The sequence below is a fragment of the Lithobates pipiens genome, unplaced genomic scaffold (assembly GCF_037356315.1).
Source record: "Lithobates pipiens isolate NorthernLeopardFrog02 unplaced genomic scaffold, aLitPip1_a1.2 Scaffold_16, whole genome shotgun sequence".
NCBI classification, from domain to species: Eukaryota; Metazoa; Chordata; class Amphibia; order Anura; family Ranidae; genus Lithobates; species Lithobates pipiens.
In genome coordinates, this window is record NW_027507748.1 from 456630702 (window position 1) to 456648840 (window position 18139).

Consider the following 18139-nt stretch of genomic DNA (forward strand, 5'->3'; position numbering starts at 1 on the left):
TTTTAAAACATGTGAGAAAAAAAAGCAATGTTTCTCACCTGCATTTTTAATTAAAAAAAAATAGAAACCCTGAGAAAAAAGTAGTGGAAAACTATAATCATACAGAAAAAGAACACATTTCACTAATATCTATACATCTAGGAAGGTAAAACATATAGGACATTTGTTAAAGTTCCAAAAATTAAACCATTACACTTGAGAGAACCCTACCCTCATGTACATTAGGCATATTTACAGATACAGGATACTGATCCTGAATTACCTTTAATATAAAGAGGCAGCAACAATAAATCATTAAATCTTGAGTTGACATTTTCTCCTTTTTAAATGTTTTTATCTAACACTTACAACAGAAATCCTTGGTTTATGCAACTGTTCTCACCTCTCTACAGTTGTCTGGTTGTCCGTTTGGTCTTGATTCATCTTGTATTCTGGGTTTTCTTTAACGGGTTGCTTGATCTGCTCCAGGATGTCACTACCCTGCTTCAAAGCCAGCTTCAGATCATCCTACAATACCAATTAAATCCATAAATAAGAAACTTATGTATGTACTGTATGTGGCTTGAATAACTATCCCTGTGCTATTGGAGCTGATAGTGCTATAAATAATACGTGTTAATCCCCCTGTAGTGAATGGTACACTGAAGAGATGGAGCAGTGAAGCAGATATAGTGTACAGAAGACTGCAAAGTTTTTTTCTCCACAATGTTGGCCATTCTTATGGCAATTATAAGAAATTTGAAACATTATTATATAATGCACACATTCTACTTTCACTTTACCACTGTACAACTCTGCCTCTTTCTGGTCCCTACTGAATGAGATTGCAACCGGTGTATTCTCTCCTCGTGTCCCTCCCCCAGCACACACTCTAGGTTTATCCTGCAGGCACGCATTCCCAACACCTAAATTGCATATTGAACACTCTCCATATCCTCTCCCCAAACTTACCTAGCAGGGTCATCAGAGGACTGCTAATGAGGCTCTGGCATAAATGGCCCTGTCATAAAAAATCTGAAAAGCAGCAATACACATATGTGAACCTAAAACTGAATTTTTATACAGTTCTAAGTCATATTCCATGACTTCTAAAAGTAACAGTGTTACCGTGCCTTTACAAAAAGGCTACACTAATGTATAAGAAGATACCAATCATCTACCAAGCACAAATATAAATCTCATGGTTTAGATGGGATAAGACATTGGTCTTCCTGAAAGAAATACGATCTATATAATATTTGGTATATACCAAATCCTAATTACATTTTTCTATATAATAAATTGGGCTTTGGATTGTGAAACTTTGTTATATGGGAATAAATATGTAGCCAGGGTAGATGGCAAGGTAGTGCCCACTGTAGCATTATAAAAGGTTCCAACACCCCTCCAACAGACCCCGCAGACCTTTTAACTGGGTGGGAGTTAACCCACAGACACCATTTATAGCAGGGGTAGGCAACCTTGGTACTCTAGCTGTGGTGAAACTACAAATCCCATCATGCCTCAGCCTCTAGGAGTCATGCCTGTGATTGTTAGGGTCTTGAAATGTCTCATGGGACTTGTAGTTTCACTACAGCTGGGGGGTCGAGGTTGTCTAGCTCTGATTTACAGAGTCAAGTAACATCAAAACTACCAAGGATAATGAGAGTCACGTTTTAGAGGGCCAGTGACTCTGCCATATAAGACTTGATTTACCCCACGCTGAGCCAAATACTCTATGTAACTATTTTTGACTTTTAACGGTTTTATTTTATTAATGCCCATGCCCATTTTGTAATATTTTTTCCATAAATATTTTCTGCGCTGTTTTTTTTTAAAAGGATATTTAAAAAGTACTATGCTAAATCTCTGAATGCTCTAAGCTACCATTGTGTAAACTCAGTTTTACAACATTGTTACATTCCTCACTCTGCAGGGTAGGTAGTGATTTTTCTGAAACATTTTTTCAAAAGGTCATAACCGCAACAGTGGATGCTGTGAACGGCGCATTTCCATCAAAACTTGTGGTGGTGGCTATTGTGTGTGTGCAAAGAATTAAAAGTTCAGTAAACTGCCCTAGTGACAATCACTGTCAGCCTGCTGGTGCTTAGATTATTGTCCCAATCTGTCCAGAGGGTGAGTCTGAAAACGTAATCATCATATCTAGGCCACATGTTAGTCACTAGCACGTATATTAACTCTCAGAAGTCATTCCATAGCATATATGCAATAACTACTCAGTGCACAGCTTTCGTGCTTTAACCCCTCTGCACCTAGGCTTCAGCACATTTTGGATTAATTCCTCACATGTGTTCAGTGTACCATACCAAACATAAGTCTCATCAGAACTGATTTTGGACCAGTGGTAATCTCAGCCAGGAATAAATTACAAACTTAATAATTTTTCCAACTAAAAATATTGGCAACAAGTTCATTTTTACCAGCCAGGTTAGTAAAACCCCAACCAGGTGGCAATCCTATCTGCAGTTTTGCTAACATACTCATCTCCTCACACACCCTCCCCCATCCCAGAATAACCTATTTTATTTGAGCTTGCACGTTTTCTGGACACAGATTTTGAACTCTATCCCTTCTCCATAAAACCCCCTGTGTGAAGTACCTGGCTCCCATACTGCTACTTTATAATTAATCAGTATAGTAAATTACTGCCAAAATGCATTATGGGGAGCAACCCCCTACCTATCACTTACCAGTATGGCAAAAACCATACTGTCCAATATTTTTTATTTTGTTGCTAATTAACACCACAATTTCTGAGTCAAAAGATAAACATTTTTGTCAGTTGTCATATCCTTTCACTTCTTCCCTGCACATATTGCCTTCATCATACCTTCCATACACCTCATCTACACATGAAGACCACAATCATACTCTTACCACTGCTCTCCTGCACATATTGAACACTATCCTTCCCTCTGCAATTCTGTCCTGCACATATAGTACTGCCAACTGTGAGACCTTCTGCAGTTGTTCCTGCACATCCTTCCAAATATCATACCATTTACTTTATTCTCCAGCATATGCTGCATCTTCAGATACATCTTAAAGCTAGGTACACGCTATCAGGAGCTCACTGAGCTATTGTGCTCTGACATGGGGAATGCCCATACCCCCATTTCTGCTATTTAGTAATAAATCCATTTACTACCCTCCAAATATAAAAGTGGAATTTCAGGTATGGATATTTTCTACGTAGTTATATTGGTCCAGTTTTAACCAATGTAACAATGTATATACCATACCCTTCTCTGAATAGTGCCTCTGCCAATCAGCCAACCTCCTGTGTTCAGAATGCAGCCGCTCGGTGCATGACCTAGAAGCAAGTGGAGATCAGTGGAGTAGCAGTGTCTACTTCAGAGAATTCCAGCTTCAAGGGGCATGAGCCACGTATGGTATAAGTATAATCAGAGGTGGCTCTAGGTTTTGTGAGGCCCTAGGTAAAACTTAGACATGAGGCCCCACTCACGCCCATAATGGAAAAAATAATTAAAGCAAGTTATCAGTGGTGGATGAGACAATGGAGTCAGGGGTGATTCTGGGCTAGGACAGAAGTATCACCACTACTGGCAGGCTTGACAGGCAGGAGAAAGATCAGGTATATGACAGGAGTCCCACCATTGCTGGAGAAACTTGACAGGCAAGATAGGGATCCTCCTTCTGTCAGCTCCTTTTCCTGTCTGTAGACATCAGAGGTGAAGAGACAGCCAGCATCTCTCCCGAGTTCAGATTGCAGTGCGTTGGACACCAAACAGCCCACATAAGCTGAGTGTGGATGTGCCCACATCTGCTGGGGAATTCACTGGAGCCACTTGGCTCAGCACCAGCAGGATTTAGCCCCCCCTGCTGGGGAATTCACTGGAGCCACTTGGCTCAGCACCAGCAGGATTTAGCCTGGATACACAGGCAAGGTCCTGGCAATGCAGGTAATTTACCAGAGCAGAGAGGATCTCCGCTTAGGGAGAGAGACATTCCCCAAAAAGTGATGCTCTGTGTGCGGGTCGGCCAAATTAGGCAGTTGCGAGGCCCCTGTGATAGCGAGGCCCTAGGCCACCGCCTAATTTGCCTAATTAAAGAGCCGCCTCTGAGTATAATTACATTGGTCCAAGCTGGTCCAGTACCTGGAATTCTCCTTCAAGTATGCTATGGAAAATGCAAGGTAAAAATCCCAAATAAATATGTTTTGACTTCAGGTTGTATTACTACAAAACGTGGAAAAGACAATGGGGTGTGTGAATATGTATGCAAAGTACTTTAAATATGTGTAGAAAAAGTGACATAATTTATATTATTTTAAATCAACCTTTACAAGCTAACAACAATCCCCCATCACTGTTTAGAAGTACTATTCCTACTACTATGATTACTGGTAAGAAGGTCTTTGGCCAACCATGTAGACACAGGTTTGGGTAGTTGTGTATTCACCTTCATCTTGTCTGTCTTCTTAGTGTGCACAGCTAGAAGGGCAGTGGTTGTAGACACATCATTGGGAAGCTCTGTCTCAGCCAACTCTGTTCCAAAGACTTGCAGTGTCTGTGCTGTCTGCTTCACCATTAGTGCAAAACTTTCTATGGCCTAGAAAAACAAAAGTGTCACAGTAATAAGTTATATTTCCCCCTTTTTAAGTTTATAACATACTAATGGGAAATCAATTACATTTGAGTAGCCTCAACCTTTTCAGCAGGGACATACTTTACTGCTACAAGTTTGCACCAAAGTTGGGGCAACTGTAATCCCAGTAACTGTTTTGTCACAGTGACAAAAATATGCTTTTGGTTCTATTAATTTTTAAACTTTTGAATCATTGATGACCAAGATCATAGTAACAGCTATTCAATTTCTGTGTAGGCACTCACCTCACTCTAACAAAAATAAGTGAACAGTTAAAAAAAAAAAAAAAAAAAGTGGCCGTGCCAGAAGTAGGCTGGGAAAGCCACCAGTTGAGCACCACAGCCACAGCATTATCGTTACTAAAGTGATTAAGGGGCAAGAAAATGTCAGAGTTAAAAACAAACCTGTTGAACACAATTTAACTCAGTTGCTGTTTATACAGTATTTTTTTTATACAGCAAAGTAAATTCAAAATGACTACTCTAAAAAGCAGTTTTTCCTAAAGGGTCAGTCATTTTAAAACTAGTAACTCTTTTGTATCTACCAAAAATGAAGTAAGTTCTTATATTCCTCTAGGACTCTGTTAAGAAAATATTTGCACTTTAGTTCTGGACAGCACACATACTGGGGCTATTAAAAGGGGTTCCCAGGCATCACATTAGATGTTTTATTTATTTTATAATATGGAGAATGCAAATGGAGGTGAACATGAAAAAGGTAGGTGGGAAAACCCCAAAATCCTTTTTTAGAACTCAAAATTTCACTGCTAAAATACCAAAAAAAAAAACAATTGAGAAAGCTGGGGCTTATTCTGCTCAGTCTTGATCTGTATTTAAAATATATTTGGGCGGAGTGACCCTGTAACACTAATCAGCCAAAGGGACTATAATCGCAGCATTTGTGGCATGCATACCAGCCACAAAGGCAGTTTCCAATCTGATACAGGCTGTTGAGATGCTAAATATCAATCCAAACCTAATGTTAAATAACAAAAAGGTCTTACCGTCCGATGTAAAAGCCAGTTTTTATGGCAATAATCCAGTGTGCCACCTAGGTCTCTTGTAAGCTGTGTCTTGTCTATGTAGTTCTGTAATTCTGCAGCTGAATTCAGCATTATGATCTGTGCAACAGGCAATGGTAAAAAGCATGAACTATCTGTAGATCAGTTGTAAAACATCTTCTATGCACAACAGAGCTAGGATTATTGCCCAGAAATCACGAGATCCTGGGCTCAGCTACAACCAAGGATGCTATCTGCATTTGAGTTTTTATTTTTTCCCTATACTTGTGTGGGTTTCATGTTGCTTCCCTATTCTTGTTTCAACATCTAAAAATCAAGTTGGCTTTTGCTTCCATTAACTATAGGGTTGTATATGGGTGCTTGTTTTACCGTAATAGGCATGCTAGTTTTTAAGTTTCATTGCAGCGAGTACTGAATAACATGTACTCTATAAAGGGTGATACAATATGTTAGCGATCTATATTAATAAATGAAAATAAATAATAAAAAAAGAAACAAAATAACAAAAATCGACTTCAGCATCAGTGGTAATGAAAAGCTTAAATAAATCAGAGAAATTAGCTGGCTGCTAATGTACAGTAAAAGAGCAGCAGTATAAGCCTAGTATTGCAGAAAAGTTGTGTCAAGGAAAATGTGCAAACCCTTACTGACACTGCTAAGTTAATATGTAGAAATTAGAGCTTCTTTATTACAGTGGTACAGTTTCAGTGTGGGAAATCAGTACACATGGTGCTATAGGTGAGGGTGATGTCTTCATCCTTTCAGCAAGATCCTCAGGAGACATTGAGGATTGCAAATCACGCAAGAAGATGATTGTGCACTGTTTGGTAGTGTCAACTCATAAGATTTGTATTTACCAGTAATCCTCAGGATCTTGCAAGACAAATGCTGATGTCACCACCGTTTTATGAGAGGCAGAGAAAAGACGAGTACAGTAGTACCTTGGATTATGAGCATAATCCGGAAGCATGCTTGTAATCCAAGCACTTGTATATCGAAGCAAATTTCCACACAGGAATCAATGGAAACTCAGATAATTCATTCCACAGTGACTTCTTGTGTATGCAGTACTATATGTGGTCAGAGGTTCAGGGGAGCCAGTGTATGCAGTATCACATGTAGCCAGAGGTGCGGGGGCGCCGGAGATGGTCCGTCACCGACAGCCCCCGCACCTCTGGCCAAATGTGGTACTGCACGCCCCAGCAGCTTGAATTCTGCTCGTCTTGGAGTCAAGATTTTTTTTTTTTAAATAGCTTGTATTGCGAAATGCTTGTAACCCGCATTACTCGCAATCCAAGGTTCCACTGTATATTATCTTACTTTTTTCCTCCTATAAGTATATTTAACGTGAAAGGGGTTGTTGTGGCAAGGGAGAGGGCATTCTAAATACATGAACCTTGCATGGAATGCCACTTTAAATTAAATATATATTACAGTTAACAGATTTACCAAAACGAAATCCAGGGACATCTTACTAACCATGCCAACTTTTAAGGACACCAAAAAATAAAAAATAAAACCCAATTTTTAGCCACACTCACAAATTCATTCCCTCATTTTTAACAATTCCTCAAAACAAATAGTCACAGACTTTTGGAATAAGAAGCAAACATTTAAGGTATAAAGACAAAATAAAAAGATTTAAAATAAGAGGCACCAAGATATGCATGCATAGTTTGAAGGAACACCTTGAAAAAAATGTGGCAAGCTACCTATCTAGGGGGTGCCCCGATAAAGTAGGTGATGTGTATGACTTGGATCCTGTGAGTAAAATAAACCCCAGTACTTTGCATCCCTGTCTTCCTCAATCTCCGGTACTCTGCTCTAGCCAGGGATGCCATTATAAATAACGCACATAAAGCAGGCCAACTGTAAAAAGCTTAAGGGCAACATAAAGCAAACATGCTCTGTCAGTTAAAAAAAAAAAAAAAAAAAAAAAGATCATACCAAATATTCCAGATAGCTGCAGAAATGTAAAGTTCAGCCCAAAGAAAGTGTCTTAGCAAGAGCTTGTATTTGCTTTTTTAGCACCTGATTTATGCTCTTGCTGACTTTTTTGGCCTCCTTCTATGCCTCTCTTCTCCTCCAACCTCCAAGCAGAGTTTGTCCCATCCCCTCTGTGGTAGATGCTGCTGGTCTACTTCATGCTGATGCGACTTCTGGACTTTGCTAGGCTTGTGCTGCTGCCAGGGGCGGATCCAGGAGGAGCTATGGGGCAATTGCCCCCTGAAAATATTACTGACTCCTGAATCTCTCAATCTCACATCAGCAGCAGGCCAGCCAACAGTGGTGCAGAGAGAGAGAGACCCTGTTGTTGTTCATGTTGCACTGGAGCCTGGAGAAGATGGAGGGAGGAGGTGGGTGGAGTCATACCACTGGCCTCGCCTCTCTAATGCCCGCTGCAATGGTTGCTAGAGTCTATGCCGCCTGGTGTCTGGCAACCAGTGATGTCAGTCACGTCCGAGCCGCTGCTGAAGAGGAGGCGTGCGAGGGACCAGCATTCAGAGCATTCTTCCTCCTCTGTGCCTAGTGGGAGAGTGTTGGCTACACCCACCTCCTCCCTCCATGTGTGTCATGTGATGGCGTTGCTGCCTGCAATCCTGAATCCTGCTCATCTCTATTGCTCCTTGGAAGCCCCTCCCCCCACCAGAGCACCAAAGTATATTAATTAAAGTAAGTACAAAAATGAATGTCTAAAACCGCAGAACACAGGTATGCCATTATTTATGAAGGAAAAAAAAAGCTGCTCTTTTAGTTTTTGACATTTTCATCTTGTTAACTCCTAATCCAATTATAATGCAGGATATTAATTTTCTTATTTTTTCCCTCTCTCCTATACAAAATGGTAAAAATATGTATTTTTGTGTTTATCGCCTGGCTCATTTTTGTGCTGCAAGACAACACTTTCTAGCTTTTGGCGCAGGCTAGGCCCACTTCCTCCTGGGATTGCCATGTCTAAGCCGCAACTTTGCAGAGCATATGCCCACGTGCTGTAAGCAACACCTTATTTTCTGTCAGTGCTCCCCCCGAGACTATACTCTGGATCTGCCCCTGGCTGCTGCTTGCTGTCCCTGGTGCCACTGCCTCCTCTTTTCTGTAGCAGCAGCAACAGCTAATCTGGACTGTTACTTCTTTTTTTTCCACAGCTGTCCTTACTTCTTCCAAGCTCCACCTGGACATGCCCCACTCGTGACAGGTATGGGAAATTACGCAACTTACAGTCAGAGGGGTCTACCCAGTTGAAGTGCCATTTGAGGGCACGAAACGCGCTGACCCAGCACGGTCTAACGCTGCTGTCATCCTCTCCTGTGCGCCCCCCGCATGATCCCCCATCTTTATGGCAGTTTTGGGCATTTGCATAGAGACTTTCCGTTCAGTCCTCACTAGACTGGTACATTTTCTACTCAGAGCTCTCTCTGCTGGATACTAATGGAGACTCACTCCTTCTGAGTTCACCTATGACCTGGATAGACTCAGGATGTGAGATCCATGAGACCCATGCTGCATAATGTTTGTGTGACCGGCAACTGCTCCGCTCCACTTGGAATCCGCTTGTTTGTCTCTGGATGGTGTCTGAGCTGATAGTGGTATCGTTCTGCCAGGACCTCCACTGAAGTTATACCAGTGAGTGTTGTATATTCGACCAAGAAGAGCGTGACACTAGCGGCACGCACTGGGTCTCTGTTATCCTATATGACTGCACCACCCGATGATGGACGATACTTACACTTTCAGGTAAATTTGTTACAGCTACAGACATTTACCTGATCATTTGGATCCCTGACTTTATACATTATATGCCATAATCTGTGGAATTTATTCCTGATTGCACGTTCATTGAGCCCGATACGGCTTACATAAAGGACATTTTTGGATACCAGTGAGCGCTGTATATTCAACCAAGAAGAGAGTGATGCTAGTGGCACACACTGGGTCTCTATTATCCTATATGATTGCACCACCAGATGATGGATGATACTTGCATTTTCAGGTAAATTTGTTACAGCTATGGACATATATCGGATCATTTGTATCCCTGACTTTATATATTATATGCCATAATCTGTGGAGCTTATTCCTGACTGCACATTCATTGAGCCTGATACAGCTTACAAAAAGGCAATTTTTGGATAGAACTGTGTGCATTTTTTTGCCTGGCCCACATTCATCTACTATCAGCTTCAGGCTGGGTTCACACCGCTGCGGCAGCGAGAACAGGATGTGATTCGCACCGCACTGCAGTGCAAATCACATCCGATCTCTGTGCGATGCGAGTTCAGCCATACAGATAGTATGGCTGAATTCGCATCGCACCCGCCGCAAACTCGCACGGGACCCTTTTTTTGGTCCGCAGCAGAATCGGATCGCATGGGTGTTCACACCATGCGATCCGATTCCTGTCCGAGTTTGCAGATCGCACTGCGATATGCGAACTCATCTGGGGGTGTCATTAACATTTCACTGACACTCCCAGCAGTCCGCATAGTGCAGTGTGAACTGCCGGCGGGAGGCATGCGATGCGGGAAAACGCAGCGGATTTGCGGAGTTCCCGCATCGCTCCAGTGTGAACCTAGCCTCAATAGGGAAGACGGGAGGGAACATAGGAGGGGATGACCCTACATCTTTAATAGCAGTGGTTAGAATTGTTTTTATACCACATGTCTTGTTTTTTTGTTTTTCTGTTTTGATCCTTTTTTTTTACACATTTTTCTACAGCCATTTATTTCACCTGTGTATATTTGGTATTGTCATAGAAAGGACCCCACAGGTTTTGATGGCCGATTCACCTGTGGAGTCTCTTTTTACTATTTAAGATGTTTGCGTGAATTTTCTAATAAAGTTTAAAAAAAAAAATCATTTATTATATTCTTGAGCTTTCTTGTCCTGATGTGAGCATTCGTGAGCCCGCTATGGTCTCACAACCTCCCTCATTGTGTAGAGGAGGGAAGACTCTGGTATGAAAGATCCTTGGGAATACCTGCTTCCTGGGGACAAACCCCTTAAAACAGGGACTGTCCCCAGGAATGAATGGTAACCATACTCAATGCATACATGACTGGGTATTTAAAGGGAATACAACTACAATTTATACAGTAAAGATGTTCAACGTATTAAGTAAATCAACCCTGTTATCTCAGCTTTGGCAGAGCTCAAGGATTGCTTATTAATGTTAAACACTATGCCTTTTTAAATGTAATTATTCAAGTAGACTGTAGTAGTTGTAAAATCACTGATCTGATGAATTTAATATTATTATTGCATTTTTACGGTGACTTCACACACAAAGGGTAAACTTATCTAAGCATTTTTGCTACAGCAAAGTTTATCACAATGCCACCTCTTTCCATTTACTTAAAAATTTAAATTGATATATATAAATGCTACTTACCGGTACCTTCATTTTAAAGTCATCTTTGTTGAATCTCAAGGCAATGTCTGCCAGGGTGCGATGGAAGATTCCTGCAGGACGCAAAACAATGACAAGCTGCAGATTCCCTGGGAATGATGCCTGTAAGTGAAATCACAGACAAACATACATACATATTACTCATAGCGCTGTTACTTATTTAAGTAAAAGTTTTGAAAAAGATTTTCACCGTCATAAGTATGCTATTCCTGATGAGCTTAAAGTGTTACTAAACCCGGTACTAGGAAAATAGTTAATCCGCCACCCCCCAAAGTGCCCACAGCTTATAAATTTTCTTTTTACATTAAAATACTGCCACTATAAACCTTTTTGGATGATCTAGTTGACTTAGACTTAGCTTTGCAATTTTGTGATTCTCACTGGTACGTTTCTTCTTCTTTACTAGAGGATGAAGATACTCTTGGGTAGAGGTCGACCGATATGGGTTTTTCTCTGGCCGATGCCGATGCCGATATTTAGAAATCATGGCAGCCGATAGCCGATATATGATGCCGATTTTTTTGGGCCGATATGTTAGGCCGATTTTATTTTATTTATTTATTTTTTTCCTTTTTTATTATATTATTATTTTTTTTAATCCCCCTTGATCTAACACACCTTTCCCACTGGGGCGTTTTTCAGGCGCTTTTGGGCTAAAAATAGCGCCTGTAAAGTGCCTGCAAAATGGCTCCCCTGCAGTCTGTGTGAAAGACAGAGTGCTTTCACACTGAGGCAATGCGCTGGCAGGATCTTAAAAAAAAAAAAGTCCTGCAAGCAGCACATTTGGAGTGGTGTATACCGCTCCTCCACCACTCCTGCCCATTGATATGAATGGGCACCACTGCCGAAGCGCATGCAATGCGATTTGGCAGCAGTGCTTCATGGTCGCATTTAACCTCTTCCTTGGCCGCTAGCTGGGTTATATGTGCCCCACTAGCAGCCAAATAGCACCGCTAAAATGATGGTAAAGAGCCGCTAAAACTTGCGTTTTACCATCAACACCTGCCCGCTCCAGTGTGAAAGCAGTCTTCATAAGTGATACAGAAAATTTCTTACATTTAAACATTAAACAAAACAAAACCTCCAATCAGTTTACTTGTATGTTTGATTTAGATAAAAAAAAAAAAAAACCTATAAAATAAAAACAGGTAGTCAAAACTTTTGGACAAAAAAAAAAAAAAAAAAGTGGGCTAACTTTACTGTTTTTATTTTATTTTTATTTTTTAAATAGTGTATTTTTTTCCCCAAAAAATGCATTTGAAAGACCTCTGTGCAAATGCCGTGTGGCATAAAATATTGCATCAACCACTATTTTATTCCCTAGGATCTCTGCTAAAAAATATATATATAATTTTTGGGGGGTCTAAGTGATTTTCTGGCAGAAAACACAGGATTTTTACTTGTAAGCAACAAGTGTCAGAAAAGATTTAGTCTTTAAATGGTTAAACTGAGAACTTCTACACACAGAGATGACTTCATTCATTCAAGTGTAAACATTGTATCATTTTGTTCTTTTCTTGGCAGCCTGCCCAGAGAGGAGGAAAGTGTTTCTATGACGACTCAGGCAACTTACACTGACTTCTATACAGAAGTCATTTCAAAGTCCCGCTGCAGTTCTAAATCGGCTTTTTATCAGCACAATCGGCCGATGCCCGATTATTTAAAAAACGGCAAATATCGGCCGATATATCGGTCGACCTCTACTCTTGGGATATCTCATATGGTTCATTCGCATCTAGAAGTTTAATTAATGTCTTTAGGTTGTGGTACTCTTGGACTGTAAAGTGCTTCCAAGTTTCCCCAGGATTGGTCCGAGTCCCCCAATCCTTATCAAATATATACTTATACGTAAAATTTCCCACAGAAATATGAAAGTCTTTTACGAAGTCAAACCTTAGTCTGAGCCCCCCCCCCCCCCATACAGGAAATCAACAGATTTGAATTAGTAAAAGACTTGCATCTCTTTGCAAGAAATCTTACATAGAAGTATATATTTGATAAGGATAAGGGGACTCAGACCAAGCCTCAGGAAACTTGGAGGCACTTTACAATCCAAGATTACCACAACCTAAAGACATTCATTCAACTTTTCTGCCCCCATGTTGTAAAGCACTGTGCAAACTGTTGGCGCTATATAAATTCTGTATAATAATAATAATAGATGAGAATGATCAGTATGAGATATCCCAAGAGGATGAGTTTTCATTCTCTAGTGAAGAAGAAGAAACATACCACCGAAAATTAGAAAAAAATCAGAGCTGACAAGTTTGCTCCACTACAAACTTGTCCTGCGATATGGGCATTCCTTTAACAAACCGTGAAGGAAGTTGAGAGATTGGCATACAACCCAATGCCCAAATCGAACCTTTAATAAATATAAGAAAAAGGAAAGTAATGTCTGACCAAGATTCACCGTGAAACAATAAAAGGTCACTACACTCACTGGCCACTTTATTAGTTACACCTGTTGCTTGGTAACACAAATTGCTAATCAGCCAATCACATGGCAGCAACTCAATGCATTTAAGCATCTAGACGTGGTGAAGAAGTTGCTGAAATTCAAACTGAGCATCAGAATGGGGAAGAAAGGGGTTTAAGTGACTTTAAACGTGGCATGGTTGTTGGTGCCAAACTGAGTATTTCAATAACTGCTAATCTACTGGGATTTTCATGTACAACCATCTCTAGGGTTACCAGAGACTGGTCCAAAAAAGAGAAAATATCCAGTGAGCAGCAGTTGTGTGATCAAAAATGCTATGTTGATGTCAGAGGAGAATGGGCAGACTGGTTTGAGATGATAGAAAGGCAACAGTAACTCAAATAACCACTCGTTACAACCAAGGTGTGCAGAATACCATGTCTGAACACAAAACACATCAAACCTTGAAGCAGATGGGCTACAGCAGCAGAAGACCACACCGGGTGCCACTCCTGTCAGCTAAAAGTAAGAAACTGAGGCTACAATTCGCACAGGCTCACCAAGATTGGACAATAGAAGATTGGACAAATGTTGCCTGGTCTGAGGAGTCTCGATTTCAGCTGCAACATTCAGATGGTAGGGTCAGAATTTGGCATAAACAACATGAACACATGGATCCATCCTGCCTTGTATCAACGGTTCAGGCTGGTGGTGGTGTTGGTGGTGCAATGGTGTGGGGCATATTTTCTTGGCACACTTTGGGCCCCCCAATACCAATTGAGCATCATTTAAACACCACGGCCTACCTGAGTATTGTTGCTGACCATGTCCATTCCTCTATGACTACAGTGTACCCATCTTCTGATGGCTACTTCCAGAAGGATAATGTACCTTGTAACAAAGCTCAAATCATCTCAAACTGGTTTCTTGAACATGACAAAGAGTTCACTGTATGCCAATGATCTCAATCCAATAGAGCACTTTTGGGATGTGGTGGTGGAACAGAAGATTTGCATCATGGATGTGCAGCCGACAAAACTACAGCAACTGTGCAATCATGTCAAGATGGAACAAAATCTGAGAAATGTTTCCAACACCTTGTTGAATCTATGCCACGAAGAATTAAGGCAGTTCTGAAGGCAAAAGGGGTCCAACCCGGTACTAGCAAGGTGTACCTAATAAAGTGGCCAGTGAGTGTATGTCGCCTTAAGAAAGGGTCCCGAAACATCCACCTACTACAAAGGGGCTGATTTACTCAAACTGGAGAGTGAAAAATCTGGTGCAGCTCTGCATAGAAACCAATCAATCTCCAGGTTATTTGTCACAGTTTAATTGAACAAGCTGAAGTTAGAAGCTGATTGGCTAACATGCACAGCTGCACCAGATTTTGCACTCTCCAGCTTTAGTAAATCAACACCAATGATTGCAAGAGCGTGCTGGTAACATCTCATCTTTTCACTGTGGTTCATGCAGGGCCATCTGCTATTGTCACTACAATCACCCATCCATCAACAAGCTCAGACAATGTCAAGAGTGCAGTCCTTGTCCTCAGATTTATAATCACTGGTCACATCACATAATCCAGCCAGTTAGAAATGAAATACTACAGTAAAGAAAGAAATGGTAGGGCTCAGGACCGCCTCCTCAAACCACCAGCACTTAATAAAAAGGTACATTTGGAAACGAAGTCCTCTTTAGTCGGGTTGTCCCCTATCCTGATCTGTCCTACCGTTACTCAAAAATCGCCTCCACTGTTTAAAAAAAACAAACATCCTGTTTTTCTTTTTTTTTTTTCTTTGTGCAGTTCCACTGATGTCCTTTGCCCCAGCTCTCAGACACGTACTGTACAGAATCTGGCACAGTTTGTTATTGCATCTTTGAAAAAAAAAAAAAAAAAAAAAAACAGGCTTCCCAGTGGGCAAATGAAAGGTACTGGCTACATCACCAGTGACTCGGAAAGCCAGCAAGTTGAAGAAAGGTAAACTCATTTAGCAAAACATTACTTTTTAACATAGGGTGCAAATGTGTTTTCTTTTCAGCATACAGAGCAACATGAACATTTTTTTTGGGGGGGGGGGGGGCTCCATGGCACTGCAACACATACTATGCATTGCTGCACAATGCGGTAACAGACACAATAGGGCAAATCTAGCCTAAAGGAAATAATAAATAAAACAGATGTTTGCTAGGACACGACTGATATAGAAAACTTAGCTTCATCTTGCTTATCAAACTTAGTGAATATACGCTTTACTGAGTGAACAGCCTCTACTCCTTTTCTACCTCAATGTATAACTGGTGTAAGATCGACGACTTTGGTTGCTGTACTGGCCATATGCAGATTGTATCTGATGTAAATGGTGGATCCTTACAAAATACAGAACACTCTCTAATGCCTTGTACACATGGTCGGAAATTCCGACAGAATTGTGTGGGCTCTATCAGACTTTTTCCACTGGAAATTCCGTCGGAAAAAATTTGAGAGTAGGATCTCAAATTTGACCGACAAAAAAATCCGATCGGACTTTTTCCGATCGTTTGTAGAGAATTCCAATCGGACAAAGTGCCACGCATGCTCAGATCAAATTACGAGACCAAAACTATTGGCTACTAGCCTCAACGCAGTCCCGTCGTAACGAACGAACGTCATCACGTTCCAAACGATCAGATTTTCCAACCATGTGTATATGCAACACCAGTTTAGGACAAAATCTGTCGGAAAAAAATCCCACCGTGTGTCGGATCTTCATCAATATGGGGCTAGGCTAAGCATCTTCTATATTGAGTTATTCATCACCACAATTATATATATATATATATATATATATATATATATATATATATATATATATATATATATATATATATATATATATATATATAAACACATATATACTAGGGGTGAGCCCAATGTTCGAGTCAAACTTAGGAACATTATGCAGTGTTCACGGCTAATTTGAAAGCCGCGGAACACCATTAAAGTCTATGGGACACTAACATGAAAAATCAAAAGTGCTAATTTTAAAGGCTTATATGCAAGTTATTGTCATAAAAAGCAACTGGGGCCCGGGTCCTGCCCCAGGGGACATGTATCAATGCAAAAAAAAGTTTTAAAAACAGGCGTTTTTCAGAATCATTGAAAAAAATGGCATGGGTCCCCCTCCCCCCCAGTCCATTACCAGGCCCTTTGGGTCTGGTATGAATATTAAAGGGAACCCCTCACCAATAGTAAAAATAAAAAAAATGTGTGGGGTTCCCCCCAAAATCCATGCCCTTCAGGTCTGGTATGGATTTTAAGGGGAACCCTGTGTCAAAAAAGGGGTGAGAGTGCCCCCCCTCCTGAACCATACCAGGTCACATGCCCTCAACTTGGGGGCGTTGATGGGGACAAGGGCCTCATCCCCACAACCCTTGGCCGGTGGTTGTGGGGGTCTGCCGGTGGGGGGCTTATCGGAATCTGGAAGCCCCCTTTAACAAGGGAATCCCCAGATCTCGCCCCCCCCCATGTAAATGGGTATCGGCCTACTCATTCACCAAAAAAAGTATCAAAATGTTAAAAATGACAATAGACAATTTGAGACAAGTCCTTTGTTTAAAAAAACTAAAAGAAAAAAACTGTCCTGTGATGTTCATTCATCATCGATCACAGCACGGACGGACCGAGAAAAAAAAAGCAACAGCCTCTATGTGATGTCACAAGGGGGCGGGGTCACCCATTTGCATCACTGAGTTGCCCCACTCTCAGCTATATAACAGCGGTCATTGTGAAGAGGATTCAGTCAGTGGGAGCCTCCCATGTGTAATAATATGCCCAGACCATTGTGACTGAATTTTCTTATGCTTTCTCATTATAGTTTACAAAATCTTGTCAAGCTTGTCTTAGGAAAATGCTTGCACAAGCACTATACTCTATGTATACCATTGTGGGTTGGTTTGTCCTTTCCTGTTCCCTGTTCTGTAGGCCATGGGACAGGATGCATGACTTATGGCTCATAACCAGATAAATGTATTTTAAGGGTCATTGACTTATATAACCATATATTTTATACCAATACATCATTTACTAACCACTCACCCCTCCCCTCTTTCTATTGGTATGTTGAACCATATATAAGCTATACCGCACCTAATAAAGGCAGACATTTTACGACTGCACAACCTGCTTCTCGATTAATTCGGTGTCTCCAGATATCTAAGTGCCCTGTTGGTGTACCTATAGAAGGGCGGTCGCCCAGAATACCTACTATTTCCTTTCAAATGGGAGCTCGTGTCCAGGTAAGACAATCATCCATGTTTGGTACACCTTTGTCTATTTTGACAAATTCTTCCTTACCCTGGCTCTGATAAAGTCTTAGCCTTTTAAATTTAAAGAGAAAGGAAGGACGGACCACGCCTTAATAGACACACTCATGGGAGTGTAACATTGTAGGGTCTGTGGGAGATCCGAGTCTTTATTTAAGATATATTAGAAACTGCAGTTCAGTATCCTTTTGGAGTCCACAAGATACTAAAATATTGAGGGGAAAGTTTGTTTGAATAACAGTCAGAGTGACTATTCTGGATATATTTACCTTTTGAATTCCCAGAGTGTCAATCATGACATGTTAATGATGTAATGTTGTTTATCCTTCAAAGTTTTGTTTATTGCTCATGATCAGATATATTTGCAAAGTTGGGAAGCTGA

The 18139-nt window shown here is 40.9% G+C and overlaps 1 protein-coding gene across 11 annotated transcripts in view; it reads right to left on the bottom strand.

Moving 5' to 3' along the window:
* The window catches only part of MCF2L (MCF.2 cell line derived transforming sequence like), a 363789-nt gene that overhangs the window by 42240 nt on the left and 303410 nt on the right, over positions 1-18139 (bottom strand). For all 11 annotated transcript variants that reach the window (XM_077482869.1, XM_077482867.1, XM_077482862.1 and 8 more), the window contains 4 exons: positions 11019-11138; positions 5612-5728; positions 4423-4572; positions 383-507 (listed from right to left, as the gene is read on the bottom strand). In XM_077482869.1, coding sequence (XP_077338995.1) covers positions 383-507; positions 4423-4572; positions 5612-5728; positions 11019-11138 — 512 coding nt within the window. The remainder of the gene's footprint in view (positions 1-382; positions 508-4422; positions 4573-5611; positions 5729-11018; positions 11139-18139) is intronic.